The 16,111-nt window shown below is 42.5% G+C and overlaps 1 protein-coding gene across 1 annotated transcript in view; it reads right to left on the bottom strand.

Moving 5' to 3' along the window:
* Positions 1-16,111, bottom strand: part of pid1 (phosphotyrosine interaction domain containing 1) — a 51,533-nt gene extending 35,422 nt beyond the window's left edge. Inside the window, exon 1 of the mRNA XM_080730947.1 lies at positions 15,960-16,111. Coding sequence (XP_080587073.1) covers positions 15,960-15,989 — 30 coding nt within the window. The 5' untranslated portion in view covers positions 15,990-16,111. The remainder of the gene's footprint in view (positions 1-15,959) is intronic.

The following is a 16,111-nucleotide window of genomic DNA, read 5'->3' as shown; positions in this document are numbered from 1 at the left end:
AAAAAATAGTGAGCTTTACAGTCAGTGTTTCATTTGCAATAATGTAGCAACAAGCTTCCTGCTAAATGTGTATTCCTGCCAAGCGAGGAAATAATATGATGACAATAAAGATAAAAATGTAAAAAGAAACATACATCAGTCCAAATAAAAAACTATATTTGGAGCTGCTGCTGGCTCTGGAAAAGCAAACAGGACTGGGAAGAGACCCAGAATTGAAATTCCCCAAACCCACCCCCGAGTGCTGCTCAAACATTCTAAACAGTGGCATAGGGCCACTGCCTGGATCTTGTGGGACGCAGTGGCAGACTAGTGAGGATTAATTGGATAGGGATGGTAACTTAGACTCTATTATAGCAGAATGTGGAGAGCAGATGAGAGGAAGAGCTCTTCTGTCTGCGTGTGAAGCCTCCGTCAAAACAGGAGACGAGAGCCTGTCTGGCCGCATGGTCTCGCGCAGGAATCCGCGGTCCGGGGTTTCATAAGGCCGAACAGAACCACATGTTCGCATAGGCCCTCCAAGTCGCGCCCTATGGAATTTCTGGGCTTCCTCTAAATAACCACTACAAAACCAAAATGGCTAATGAAATCAGGACTCTCACTGTTGAAAATAAGGGCATGTAGAAGCGTTTCTGGCTTGCCTCATCCCTTCACCGAAAATAAATAAATAATAATAATAATAATCACTGTAGCCCTGAATATATATATATATATATATATATTAAATCTTTCAGGTGCTGCAGAAAACACAATTGTTGTGCTTTTTACTATCAGAACCGTCACATCATGACCGTATCTGTCTGTCTGTCTGTCTGTCTGTCTGTCTGTCTGTCTGTATGGGTAACGCTTGTTTGTCTTTTTTGTTGATTGACTCTCACGCTCTGACATCACTGTGAGGGGAACCAAATCCCTTTTATGCCCATATATGGAGATCCCCGTGAAGCCAGGGGAACCAAATCCCTTTTATGCAATATTAAGCCTATATATGTGAATATCTATGGGTACCAGGGGTCTCCATATATCGGTAAGTGGTCCAATATATGTCACTGGCCAAGACATGGCACGTCTTACTGGTATGCCTTTATTGATAGTACAGTATGTTGACTTGAAATGGGGGAGAGAGAGAGAGAGAGAGAGAGAGAGAGAGAGAGAGAGAGAGAGAGAGAGAGAGAGAGAGAGAGAGAGAGAGAGAGAGAGAGAGAGAAAGAGTGACATGCAGCAAAGGAAGACGGGATTGGGACTCGAACCAGTCAGACTATACAGAGAGCCTAGGTGTGGTACGGGCCTAAAACCCTGTTTTGATGCCATAGCTGTGTTATATCTTAAATTTCTATCAAATTAATCTATACATATTTTTGCCTCTAATATTTCCAGATAGCTCGTCCCCTACAGGGGGAAGTTGATGGTCCATTCTTTAGCTCTCTTGGTATGACTTAATCTTTATCTTAAACTTAAATCTTAACAGAAGCAAAAGGTAGATGACAGGACTACACATATTTAAATGTGGACTCGTAACCTTTATGGGAACATATTTCAACCTTTTTCACCCCTCCTAACTGTTACTGTAAGCTATATGGTTCAATAAAGATTAAATGACTTGAATATAATGTCATCCAATGGTAAAAGAGTACAGGTGATTTAGCAGAAACCTCACGTCTCATATTTTCCACCATTTTCCCAGAGTGATCTGGATTTTCTGTTTGTCTCTAGTGCTTCCAGATGACTTTTCCTGTATTTTGTCATTCCTCTGAGGCTCTTCCAAAACAGTTTTTCCATGTTGGACCTGCACATTGTCTGTTTGTCTGTGCGGCAGAAGAGGAATATTTTCAAATTTCAAGCAATGTATAAATGGGCAATTTCCCATAAAATGAAGACAATCATTAATGCTTTATCATGGTAGCCGTGTTTCTTGAGGCACAGTAGGCTAATTATCTTTCCTTGTGAATCAGAAAGAGAATAAAAAAAGAACATGCCTCAGATAAAACATCAGAGACAGTCCTGTTACTGACTAACATATCGTCACGTCACTGTCGGGCACAAACCTTGTATCTCCAAGTCTCAAATTTGCAAGACATTCGCAGATCTACAATAGATCCGCTATTTTCACATTTTAAATCATTTTTAAAACGATGAATACAAAATGAACGGTTTTGGACATACAAGGTTTCCACCCGACAACAACGATATGTCATGATTGTCATCACCATGGTACTGGCTGTGCAAAACTAGCAGCTGTGCAAAACTAGCAGCTAACTTAAACTCCAACTAAGATGACTACCTCAAACGTCCCCCTCTCCATTCAAGGCCTAAAGATGGAGGCAGAGCCATTCTCAGAGTCAGTGGAACCACACATTCCACACTGACAGTACGGCCGGGCGATATTACTTCAAGTCAATATCACGATTATTTCAAACTTTTGCCTTGATTATGATTACTGAACTAAAAAATACGTGAAAATAGCAGATCTACAAGCTCACAACGCATCACAATACAACAGCATTTTTTGTACACCACCAGTATAACAAAGTATAACAAAGGGTTGATTATTAAAAATGTGTAAAACATATTCATCTCATTTTGTTGATAAAAAAGCCTGCTTCTCGATTCATCGATTAACCTACATGACCAAGATTAAAGTTATACCATGTAACTTTTTTTATAAAACAAATCTTAAAATGGTCCTAACTGTTAAATCGCTAAAGTTTTAGAACACCCACTCCGTTCTTTTCAGCTTCTAAAGCCTTCTCTTTATATGTTTTCTATGATCCTGACCGGGCCCCGGTTTTCGCGGCAAAATGACGTCATCATACTACTGGCCAATCACAGTGAGGGTTATACACTGCCGGCCAATCACAGCGCATCTTGGAGTGGGGTCGCTAGGGCGGCCATATTTGTAGTCTCCCGTGTGTCTCTATACTCGGGTGCACGGTGAAGCATGGGTGAAGGAGTGTATCTCCGGAATGGCTGAACGCACAGGAACCAGGGACCCCTCAAAAGATAGATCTCGGCGAGGTGGAGGCAGACGCGGGGGTGTGAGAACCGAAAAACGGCCGAAAGACGCGGACGCGACCGAGGTTTGCTATAGAGCTACTGACCACAAGTTGAGCAACTTACACAGTATAGCTTTAAGTTGGTCATTGGTTCTAAATATCGGCCAAGTTGGCCATGGGTTTCAAAATATTTCCGGTGAATTGGCCCACCCGACACCAGACCAGACAGGTCTTCAGAGGACATGGCAGGAACTGGAAGAGCAGCAAGCAAGGAGGAGAGAGCGAGCGTCTGAACAGGAACTAGGAAAGAGGAAGAGAGTGAAGAAGGGATAAATCTCGAAGATGGAGATGAAGGATAAAAGGGGAAAAAGGCGAGGTAAAGGAGTTGTGAAAGTAAAGCCACATGTGTGTAAACGCTCGCTGACCTCCGCGTCAGCACTTTACGGCTTCCTGACAGCAGCTCACATTCCTGTGGTCAGCCCCAGCACAGAGAGAGGGATGGAGGGGTGAAGGGTCTCCCCTCCACCCTAGTACCCACCCGCAGGGGTGTCGCACCAAATCCTGGGCCCTGGGTACAAGGATTCACTGCGGGCCCCCATGAATGTTCTTCATAGGGGGAGGGGGTTTAACCCATTTAGACTGGGAACGCATCACTACGCTTCATTTTGTGCTTTAACTATTGAAAAATAGCAGATATACAAGCTCAGGGTCAGCTGCGAGCTTGTAGATCTGCTATTATTGAAGAATCGTGAACATTTGTGCAAGTCTTTGAATATTTCAAATCCTTCTAAGGTTTTTTTTTTTTGTTTGTTTTTTTAAACCTATGTTTCTATGTCAGTGGTGCTAAACCCCCCCCCCCCCCCCCCCTCCCCCCCCCCCCCCCCCCCTCCCAGAAGAAGCAAGATTTGCACTGCACATTGTTACAAATGTTTGCTTAAAAAATACATATATTCAAAGATTTGCACACATTTTCACGACTTGCTTGCAGTGCGGCACATGGTGCCGCGCTGTGAGCTTGTATATCTGCTATTGTTCAATAGCTAAAGTAATAATGAAGGCCCCTCCACCTTGGGCCCTAGTAACTCAGTCCCACTTTTCTCCCCCTTGTGTGACGCCCCTGCTAGCACCCACCCCACTGAAGAGTAAAAGGAGAGAGGATGGAATCTGCGGGATAACACTGGAATTCTATTCATAATATTTTCACTGTGTTTCACATTTTTGGGTATTATTATTATTTCTCTGGACCCAATAGACTCCTCACCTCAACTTACTGGTGTTATTGATTCTATTTCAGACTTGAAACTCTAAGCCAGAGAGTGTTTCTTTCTTTAACAGCAGAGACGCTGGTGCAGTCTGTACTTGGTTTTGGAGGAGGCAAAAGAACTGGGTGGTAGGATGAGTCTGAACTCCACATCCAAAGTCCAGACAATGGCTGCTGTCAGATGAAAAACCTCAAATCTCTAAAATAAGTCAGCTTTTCAGGAATTGCCGAAACCAGACTTATTCTTATTCTTTTGTTAACTCATCCATCTATCTATAGAATGTATCCATTTATCCATTTGTCAGGCTAACCATCGTCAAATAAAAGGGAACGCCCTCTGACTTGCATAGCATCAGAGTCTGCCTTGAGAGATTATCCATTTGTTAATCTACCAATCTATCAATACTGTAGATCAATAGATAAAACAATGGTTGGGTACATCTAGGACAATTGGACCTCTGTAGTTTAGAGCAGCACAGTGATGTATTGTCAGGGCAACATGTTCTGAGTGGCAGATACCCAACACCCAGTGTGTTCTTTGAGGCCTGCAAAGCAATGCCTTATGCTGGCTTCCACACATCTGGACCATTCACCAACATCTTTAGACGGATTTCATACTTTAATGTGACATGTGTTTCTGTAAAGGTACACCTCACTTACAGTCGAGGCTGGTATGCATTTCACGCTTGAGCGGAGCTTATGACTTCTCTCCAAAAAACTGGAGGCCAACTTTAATGGATTCACAGAGACTATTTCAAAACAAGAGGTGAGACGGACACTTTGTTCAGTGCCATCGGCGGAGTACTAGCTTAACCTTTTGGCATGTTATATGGGGAACCCATATTCCCAACAGCATATTTTTCACTCTACGGGGGTATACCTAGATTATCTACTGCACGTATACCCCCACACAGTGAAAAGCTGAAGCTCTGCCTCTGTGTGTGTATCTCAGATAGAGGCATTGCATCATGGGAGAAACACACTACCAGTCTACACCCTCACCCGCCACTTGAAGATTCCCATCCAAACCACATATATTTAGAGGGTTATGGACCAAATCTAAACATCTATTTTGTATTTTGTAAGGCTGCGCGCTCTGTCAACTAACAGCTGTCTGCTGTCAACAGGCTATAAACTGGAAAGAATGACTAACTTTGTGATGCAAACAGACAAGGCAGACTGGTAACAGCCACGTAGAATTACCTCGCAACTATCTCAACATCCCACATGTTATTACATTTCTAAGATCAACTCACATCAACTTAATAATAAGAGGAGTAATATCACATCTACCAATAGCCTAAGCATTCAGGCCTATGCTGGCGATGGACAGTGTTCACTATGATAAAAGAGTTTCATCCCATGCTGTGACGAGTTTAACAGGTCACAGATGGTACGTTCCACTTCCTGCCCCATGGGAGAGCAGCGACCTGTTGTTTCCCAAGGAACCTAAGTACAACGGTGGGGGCCAGTGGTGGGCAAGGAGGGAGAGAGCGCTTTGCTGTGTTCACTTGGACCATGCTGAAAGTACTATTCTGTCCTTAACGGCACATAACTCGGTAACAGCGCTGAGTCGGCTCATGCGACGGTAGCAGCGCTCGACACAGCAACTCGCTCGCTACCGCTCGCTCGGCGGTGTCTCACGTGGCTCATGGTCACCTGAGACGGCGCGCCTCCATCGTCATCACTGGAAAAAAAGCACTCCTTTCCCTTGCAGCCCCCACGCCCCCACCGTCGCGCTTTGGGTCATTGGGAAAAAAACGTGTACGCGGGAGAGCAGGGGGCTGGCCGGAGGGAGAGGCTCTCAGGTAAATCTAAGCCCTGGCAGATAAAACAAGCCACTGCCATGCTCCCTGATGTACACAACCCAGAGATTATAGGGATGGAGCAAGATGAACACAAATGGAAAGAAAACAGCTAAACAGATCTACACACCTTAGACTCTTGCCAAAATGACTTTGTCCTCGGGTTACACACAAACAGTGAGTAACCTGACACTGATGTGGTTAGTGATGTGATGGAACAGATATACTGTAGAGACACATGCACGCGCACGCACGCACGCACGCACACACACACACACACACACACATCTGTACCACAAGAGTAAACACTTTAGTCTAATCCTATGTTCTCCTTAAACCACAGAGTCCCAATGTAGTAAGAAGTCAAAGAGAAAGCCTTCCCCTACCCCCACTTCTAACTGTTATATAATGTTTTGCATACCATTGTTGTATATATGTGTCTGTCATTTAATGTCTCAATGAAATGAGTACAGAGGACCCCGATGTAAACAAGCCATAGTGCTTTCTTGGGTTTTAAATCCTATTAGACCTTTTATCTGAACTGTACAGTCTTGTGCTTTTCCTATGTGAACTACTAATAAAGTATTCAACTAATCAATCAATCAAGTGTCTCTATATACATATACACTAAAACATGCACATGGACTGACACACAAACACACACACACACACACACACACACACACACACACACACACACACACACACACACACACACACACGCGCGCGCGCACGCACGCACGCACGCACGCACGCACGCACGCACGCACGCACGCACGCACGCACAGACACACTGGCATACTGTATGTGTGCACACACACACACACACACACACACACACACACACACACACACACACACACACACACACACACAAGCTCTCCAGCAGATGTTGTAGGTATGTGTGGTGTGCTGGTGGAGAGTGAGACAGTAGGCCATCACAGACTGTGTTAAGACTGTTATCGGTTCATCTGTTCTTTTTTGCTTCCCTTCAAAAAAAGAAAGAAAGAAAAGAGAAAACTTCAAACATAGAGCTCAGACATGCTGCACCCACACGTTCCAGAGGTGTTCTCTCTGTGCTGATAATTAACACAGCCACAGGAATCTGACTGTGCATTCTAGACGCTATGGAATGGATTCTTCAGGAGAATAAAACAGCTGCCACATAGCTTGGCTATTACAGTGTTTGATATTTAAAAAGATAAATTCAAAGCAGACAAGTTGTTACAAACCCAATACTCCTAAACATTCTCGGAGATCCAAACATTTCTACTGTATGAGGTAGTACTAGTACATTTCTTTGTACTGATTTTTATTACTAAAGGCAACATTGTAACTTGTCCGCCTCCCTACTGGTTTGGCTGACACAAAACCAAGTGTTTTTTAAAGATTAGCTTCATCACCCCTCCTACAAACATCTTCTGTACCAGTCTGTCCATTCAGCTTTGTGGAAGATGCATTCTGCCCTTGAACCAAGCTCAGTGGACTTGTAATTGCCCAAGTCACAGCTTGTAGACTTACGTAAGAACAAGCTTGTTGAAGTACACAAATACAGTGTAATGCCTTTCCAAAGAGTTCACTGGACAGCATTAAGTTACCTTAAAGGAGTAGTTCACCCCCAAAATGACTTTTTTTTCTATTGATTAGTCACGCCATGGAGAGTAGAGTTCAATAATATGTTTTGTTTTTTGTCACATTCCTAAGACAAAAATTTGATTTGAGTAAATTTACCCCCATTGATTCCGGATGGGGACCCGTTTCGAAACGGGTCCCCATCCGGAACGAATGGGGGTAAATTTATTGTTATCACATTTTTGTCTTGGGAATGCGACAAAAAACTAAAAATATTATTGAACTCTACTCTCCATGGCGTGACTAATCAATAGAAAAAAAAGTCATTTTGGGGGTGAACTACTCCTTTAAGTCAGTCCAGGCATCGCTGCCCTGTTCTGGCATAGACAAATACCATACAAACAAACATATTGAGATAATAATATTACTATTTATTGTCTAAAGCATTTCTCCCTGCACATCTGGGAGCTGTGGCTTCCAGTGAGAGCAGACGGTCTCCTCCATCTCACAGTCACACATATAAACACATACACTCAGGGCAAATAAAATAGTGGTTAATTCCTAAAACCACAAGTCACTCCCCCATCCCACCCCTGTACGGTAGGCATACAGCATACTGTCAGGGGCGTCGCACCAAATTCTGGGCCCTGGATAGTGGATACAAGGATTCACTGCGGGACCCCCATGAATGTTATTCATAGGGGGAGGGGGTTTAACCCATTTAGACTGGGAGCGCATTATTACGCATTATTTTGTGTCTTAACTATTGAAAAATAGCAGATATACAAGCTCACAGCGCGGCACCGAGTGCCACGCTGTAAGCTTGTAGATCTGCTATTTTTGAAAAATCATGATAAAGTATTTGAAAAAGTCTTTGAAAAACCTACGGTATGTTTCTATGTCAGTGGTGCTCTAGCCTCGGAAACCCAGGCTTCATTTGGCTATCGGAAGAAAATGAAGCCTGGGCGATCACGTTATGATCACTGTTGGAGGAAGTGTGGAATTTCCCTAACCAATCAGAGTGCAGCGTTCTCTGCGCTGAGCAGAGCAGCAGAGGGGGGAGGGGGGAGGAGAACACATGCTATTGGTCGGAGACTTGCGGTGAGACTCGCCGCGCCCGCCCATCTGCCTACACGAACTGGTCCGCGTTAGCCTAGTGTGGTGGTGCTCAAACCTTTTCATGTGAAGGACCCCCAAAATGATATGTATATATGGCCACGGACCCCCATCTCAAAATATTTTGTTCCAGGAACCCCCCCAGAAGCAAAATTTTAGTTACAAATGTTCGCTTAAAAAATACACATTATAATCAAAGATTTGCACACATTTTCACAACTTTTCAAAAATAGCAGATCTAAAAGCTCGCAGCGTGGCACTCGGTGCACTCGGGGCCCCTCCACCTTGGGCCCTAGTAACTCAGTCCCACTTTTCCCCCCCTTGTGACGCCCCTGCATACTGTAATCGTCTGAGGCTGTCCCTCTATATGTTTACAGCCTCCTTCTCTGATCCTGGACACTTTACAAGAGGAAACATGTCTGCAGTGGCTGACACAGAGAAGACAGTGGGAGGTATATGTCTGTCCCCATCAGTGGCGGAAAACATCCCTTAAGAGTTGTGATTGGTCAGCTCGCCGCGTAGGAGGCGGGAGGGTGTATGATCTGGTGTTATGATTGGTGGGTTAGCGCCAGAGCAGGAAGTAGGCATTAACTTACCCAAAACCTCAGACGCTTGGGGGTGGCAATGTCCGGATGGCAGTAAAACATCATCAACTCTTTGACGCAAATAGTTAAATCAACCCCACGCATATCTTATATAGCCTATACGAGCACAGCACCAGAGCTACACATTAACTAACACTGACAAAAAGACACGTGGTCTATTTAAAACGTTCCATATACACAACTGTCAGATGAAAACACTTCTTCCAGAATGTTGGGAATCTTAATATTGTAATGTGTAGACTAGAATATACAGTATGTTGTCTTTTCCTGTTTTTTAAGACTGAATTACAGTCTGCATTACAAAGTAATAAATCTTATTGAGTAAAAATGTTGTGAAAGCTCCAGTAGTCATCAGACTGTCATCACTATATCAATAGTTATCCCCATACAGTCATCACAATATCAATATCATATAAACGTATTTGGTCATAAATTAGTTGTAATATTCAAGTTTGTCCATATTGCCCAGCCCTAAAAATAATTTTGACATCATGAAGTGCGAGTAGGTTTTGTGTGTGTGTGTTTTCCCCAATACACAGTGGGCTGTGAAATCCTTTGATCCTAATATTCAAGTGAATCTTTTTTTTTAATGTTATGATCATTTCACGTCACAAAATCAAACCACTATTACGATTTTAAATGTTTTTAAGCAGAGTTGTTTCCTCTATTTCGGCCTATATCACATGCAGTTTGATCAGGACACCAGAAGGTTCAAATAAAAGGTTGAAGAAGAACAATGAATAGAAGAACATAGAAGAAAATAAAACCGAATGTCTAAAAGACCCAGTGCTGTGTTAAAAAAAAGTGTTGGATTAAACACTTCTTAAGAAAAAAAGAAGTGAGAAGTGGGAAGTGACTATATATATATATGTAGGGGAATAACTAAAAAATCAGAACCTGTTGAAAAAGGAGAGTATGCCTATTCCTGGTATAGTGAAAGCCAAACCACCGTTCTGCAGCCGGATGCCAAAGCCCTGCATGTTCACATGGAGCAGATGTGCTGGTAGTGAGAACTATCCAGTTGAAGGAACTATGAGAATGCTGTGCCAGCTCTTCTCATGTAGTCCTTCTGCCAACAAAGCCACAGTCTCACCAACATAGCCGTGACTGACCACAAAGCAACTCCAGACAAACAGAAAACCAAGCAAGTAAGCAACAGAGGTAGAAAACAAAAAGAAACATATAACATACCGATGACCAGTGACCACAGATGAATTGATAGAATAACAAAGTCAGGTTGGGGACATACTAGTCTCGCGTGGCCAGACTGTTGACTCCCGCGATTTGGAAATGCTCCCGTCATACAGTCTGGGGTAACATAAGAAGAACGATGAGTATCCGGTTAAAGCGGAAGTGAAGCCTCCTCCCCACTTCTGTTTCATTTTTAACATCTCTCACATTTATCCTAATATAAATAAAAATCATTTAAGCATATTTAGCTTGCTGCTTAGCAGAAATGACATTTTTAAATATATTTGCCAGTTTCCATTACTCGCCATTCAGGAGCTGTAGTTCCAGACTCTATAGCATTCGGAGATTGCGGAATAGTTGTCTGGCTACTGTACGTGAGACTAGGGACAGACAGACAGCTAGCAGACAGACAGAGCAAGCAACAGTCAGAGTAGTAAGTACAGAGAAGCAAACAGACCCAGTGCAACCGCTGTAGCTGTCCATGCTTAACCTCAGTCAGCTATTTCTGCATTGTCAGGATGAGATCGTTTCATCCGGCTCAGCCCTATTTGTCAGTGTCACAGTCAAGAAAACGCCAAGAATTAAAACTATGGCTACAGAACATGCTGCTGATGCAGAAGAAAACATGTTTAGTGGTCAGGAATGCATGTTGCTGCCTCTGTGTTTCTGTGAATGCTTGCATATCTGCAAGCCTGCCAGCCTCTGTTTGTATGCGTGTGCACATTTCGGTGAATAACAGTGCATATTGTGCAATCTGTTGTTGAACTAACATACCCCATCATCCAGTGCCAGGAAGGAACGGCCCCGAAACAGATTGAGGGATGTTAGTTCTTTAACTATAGGTTTCTATAATTGCCCATTTGTCGCCTAATACTTGGTATTTTGTATTAGTTTTTTGTAATAGTCTGTAATACTGTACTTTCATTTTTATAACATAATAATATACATTTTATAAAATGTTATTTGTTTTCCCTTCTCCTATGGACCTTTGTGGCTTCTAGAGTCTGATATAAAGGTTTGACTGATTGAAGCCATACTTGAACATTGTTCATTGACCAGGAGAAATGTGGAGTATTTGACAGCTATGTAAATCATTTAGTCTACCTAAATAAATCATTCTGATTACTCCAAAGGCTATTTACTGAAAACAGATCTTAGGTAAAGCTTTGAACAATGTCATATGAACTGAGCAGCACTTATTTGGCTATGAACCTGTGGCCCATCTGCTTTCAGTGCTGAGCGTTTAAATTGTAAATATGTAATTATCGATAAACACTTTTTCAGTATTCAAATATATATTAACATAATGTAGGCTGACTGTTTTATATGATATTACATGATCAACAGTTTGACATTAAACTAATCTTAAACCTACTCTAACACAAACCTTAACCACACTGTGCCAAAATCCCTAATCTACTAAAATAGATTAAACTAGACTTGAAAATAGAAACTAGCATAACTATAACCAAAAGTGACAGCCGACTACTTAGATAGTATACAGTAGTCTGACAGGAAATGGGGAGAGAGAGATGGGGAGTGACAACCAGCAAAGGTGGTTGGGATCGGGATTCGAACCTGCGACATGGTGTCAGGCTGCCCGGACCGCTACCCTAGCTGTCCGGGCCAGACTACATATGTAGTTGACATTAGTTTTGACTGAGATTATTCGATTTAATTCCAATTTTGGACACAGATTGCATCTGCCGGGTTCAAAGGGTTCAATTCAAATTTTAACCGTTCTGAGGAATACATTGTACAATGTTCATACTACTGAGTTCACTCACTCAGCTCACTAATCAAAAGGAGACAGTTTGTCTCTGTTGCTGTTTGCCTGCCTACTGCAGCACATGCAATCCAAGCTCATTTCCCAACCTGTTCATTCTTTTTGTTTGTGAATTGAGAGTGCCTGTGTGTGGCTCTGGTATGGTTAGTGTTGCAAACAAACAAAGCAAGCAACTCTTTTGCGAGAGTAAGTCCCTACTATTGATTCACTTTTAAGAGTAGGCTGCTAATTCGCTACCGGTATATCGTTCACGAATCTTGCATCACTAGGGGAGTGGGGGCAGACAGTGCAGCATCAACACATCTTTCTCCCTTTTATCTTATCTTGAGCTGCCCACCTCTCCTCTCACCCCTCCATCGTTACATGAAATCGCAGCCAGACATTAAACGTTGCCATATCAACAGCATAGCATGAGTGGGAAAGATGTGGTGGTTAGATGTCAAGGTCAGAGAAAACAGAACAGAGAATAATGAACAAGTGTTAGCCCTTAGCTACACTCAACTCTCGACAACACTGTCGATACTTGCAAAGAGGCGAAGGAGGATTACAATGCCTGTCCAATAGCTGAGAGAACAGCTGATCGTCACCATGGTTACAGAGCAAGGAAATGTCTGGTCATCACTACGGTACCACTGTCACCATAGCACTACAGCAGGGCTGCAATTATCGATCATTTTCACAGCGATTCTTCTGTTTGATTAATTTATAAACAAATCGATTACCCACGTGGTATACTTCATTGATCTACAAGCTCATAAAGCGTTGCTATTGTCACACACTGCCACCCCATATAACCCCTGAGAGTGAAATTTGGGTTCATTTGGGATTCTGCCTTTATGTGGTTCTGTAGGCCTACAGGATTACAGTAAGACGCCTTCAGTGCTTGTGTACCAAATAGTCCTCACAATGCTCACATTGCCTCAACTCAAGCAAAAAAAAAAACACGCTCACCACTTCCACCTGACTATATACAAATATATATAATAAATAACAAATAAAAATATAAAAGTAAAACAGTGTTATACAAATGCGATACATGGAGAGGATCAACTTCAAAAGGGAACACTGATGTATCTCAATTTATTCCAAGGAGATACAGCCTAGTACTATACAGTATACTATATATCATCCACCTAACACCTTCACCAAAAGCTAACTCTTTTGATAATGTGGCTCTTCTAAACATCTCAGAAATACAGTACATGGGAGTGCCCGCTGGCCTACCGGTCCAGGCGCATATACCACATAGGCTCTGATGCCTGACAGCAGGTCGCGGGTTCGAGTCCTGATCCCAACGACCTTTACTGTGTGTTACTCCCCAGTTTTATTACCACAGTTGCAACCTGTCAGGTGTGACAGCTAACAGAAACTGTCACTGAGACATTGTTGCTTTACCTGCCTGAGAAACTTTGAAAAATCCACATGGTGACTGCAGTAGTGGTAGACCGGGGGACTCCTACAATGCCTACCACTGTCTCCTAGTGGTACAATGCCTTTGGGAAACCACAAGCAGGGAATTGGACCTGTCACCAACTGACGATAGTTTACTAGAGATAATTATGTAGGATGTCTGAAATCAACTGAGAAAACCTGAGGATAATTATTTCAAGGCCTGCAGAGACAGCCAAGACTCAAAGCAAAGTCCTTCAACACAGAGCTATCCATACATACTGTACAGTGTGTGCTTACAAGCATGCGCGCGCGCACACACACCTTACAGTTCAAGACTTCAAGTTTCTCTAGTAGGTAGGCTATTAGGCTACCTTGGAAAACATTATGTGGACGTGCAGCACACAGATGTCAAGTTTCCATTTCACACAATGAGTTGCTGGTCCAGGATTTACTCCAATTGGAAGTAATTACAACAATTCATGTTACTCTATTTCACGCTGTGTTAGTCGTAAAAAATGTAAGCCTCGATAGAATCACTTGAAACGGTCGCTCTCCTGAAGTTTACTATGTGATTCCATCTTCTTGACGCCTGGGCAGGCGCTGCGAGCGGGGGATTGTGCAAGTTCATTTGGCAAGCACTCCATAGGCCAACATCTGGAGAGCATTACGGCTGAGGGAGACATAAAGCCAGGCTCGGTGCATGGCTTGCCCCCCTCGCCCCTGGAGATCAAACTACGTGTCATTAACAGCGTTTTTTTTTTTGTCCATTTCCAAACAGGTCATAGAAGCCAGGTTAGAGGTGTTGACGATTTCTCATCACAATCGTGGAGGGAAATCCATGATTCGTGGAGAATCTGTGTGCAGCATTCTGCAAACCGTGAAAACTACTTTGATGGAAACTGCTTTGGTGGAAAAAGTAGGCTACACAAATGTTTTACTTAAAGGAGTAGTTAACCCCCAAAAATATGTTTTTCTATTGATTACTCAAGCCATGGAGACTTGCGTTCAATAATATTTTGTTGTAGGCTATTTGTCGCATTCCTAAGACAAAGAATGTATTTTAGTAAACGTACCCCCATTGATTCCGGATGGGGACCCAAATGCATTTGGGTCCCCATCCGGAATCCGGGGGTACATTTATTGTAATCAAATTATTGTTTTAGGAATGTGACAAATACTTTTTTTTTTTTATTGAACTCAAGTCTCCATGGCATGAGTAATCAATAGAAAAAAGGGCATTTTGAGGGGGGAACTACTCTTTTAAGTAAAAGTATGCAATGAAGAATTTAGAATTACTCTGTTACAGGTAAAAGTCCAGAATTCAACATTTACTTAAAAGTACAAAAGTACTAGCCTACTCATTACTCATTATGCACAATGTCCTATTTCAAGTTTTCAAATGTATACAAATCTTTTGAAAATAGCAGATCTACAAGCTCATAATGTGTTGCATCTTGATGCAATGTGAGCTTGTAGATCATCCAAAAATGTATTTAGGGCTGAAGTAGCCTATGTTTTGTAATTAAATCAAAATCAACAAAGTAACTAGAAACTAAAGTTTTCAAATAAATGTAGCAGTAGAGTAAAAGTACAATATTTGGTACTATATGTAGTGGAGTAGAAGTAAAGCTGTAAAAGTATTGGAAATACTCAAGTAAAGTACAAATACCCTAAAATTGTTCAGTATACTTAAGTAAATGTACTTAATTACTTTACACCACTGAAAACTACTTTGACTACAGGAGGCCTACAAGATAATATAGAGTAAATGAGTGTGAATGGTGGTCGAGCAGATGAACCATGGCCTGTAAACCAACATAGAGATATTTACAGACTTCTATGAGGTCTGCCTTTAATTTAGGCTAATCAGGCAAAACGGTACAGGGGCATTCAGTGGAGGATAATACACTGATGATACTCGTATCGGACTTGCGTAACGCCTTTATAAGCGTGTTAAATACGTAACACTAGCCTACTACTTGGGTAATGGGCTCCAATCTATTGCTCCAATAGGCAACACTGTTCAATGCAAAGGACAGTCAATTCATAGCATTTCAAAAGGATTATGTCTGTGCATTGCTTTGTTGATCTGCAGGAAAATGTCAATCGCCTACACTGCGACCACGCCATGGTGGTGGGTTTCAACAGCTGAAAACAGCGTTGAAACCGTTTATTCCCTGCTGCTTTATTGGGAAGAAAGAAGCTTATATCTGTGGAAGGAACTCAATCGTATCCACGGCCTACCTGCAATCGCTCTGACGCGGGCTGCCACATATTAGAATAATCAATGGTTTTCCGTCTTTACTACAGCGTGTTCTCTTCTTTGTAGTCCAGTTCACATCTGCTCGTATTCACCCACCGCTCGCCTCTCTCTCCTCCTGCAAGCAATGCAATCC

The sequence above is a fragment of the Nannobrachium achirus genome (genome assembly GCF_963921795.1).
Source record: "Nannobrachium achirus genome assembly, chromosome: 8".
Lineage (NCBI taxonomy): Eukaryota > Metazoa > Chordata > Actinopteri > Myctophiformes > Myctophidae > Nannobrachium > Nannobrachium achirus.
Note: the sequence above shows the minus strand (reverse complement) of the source record. Positions and strands in the feature narration are given on the sequence as shown.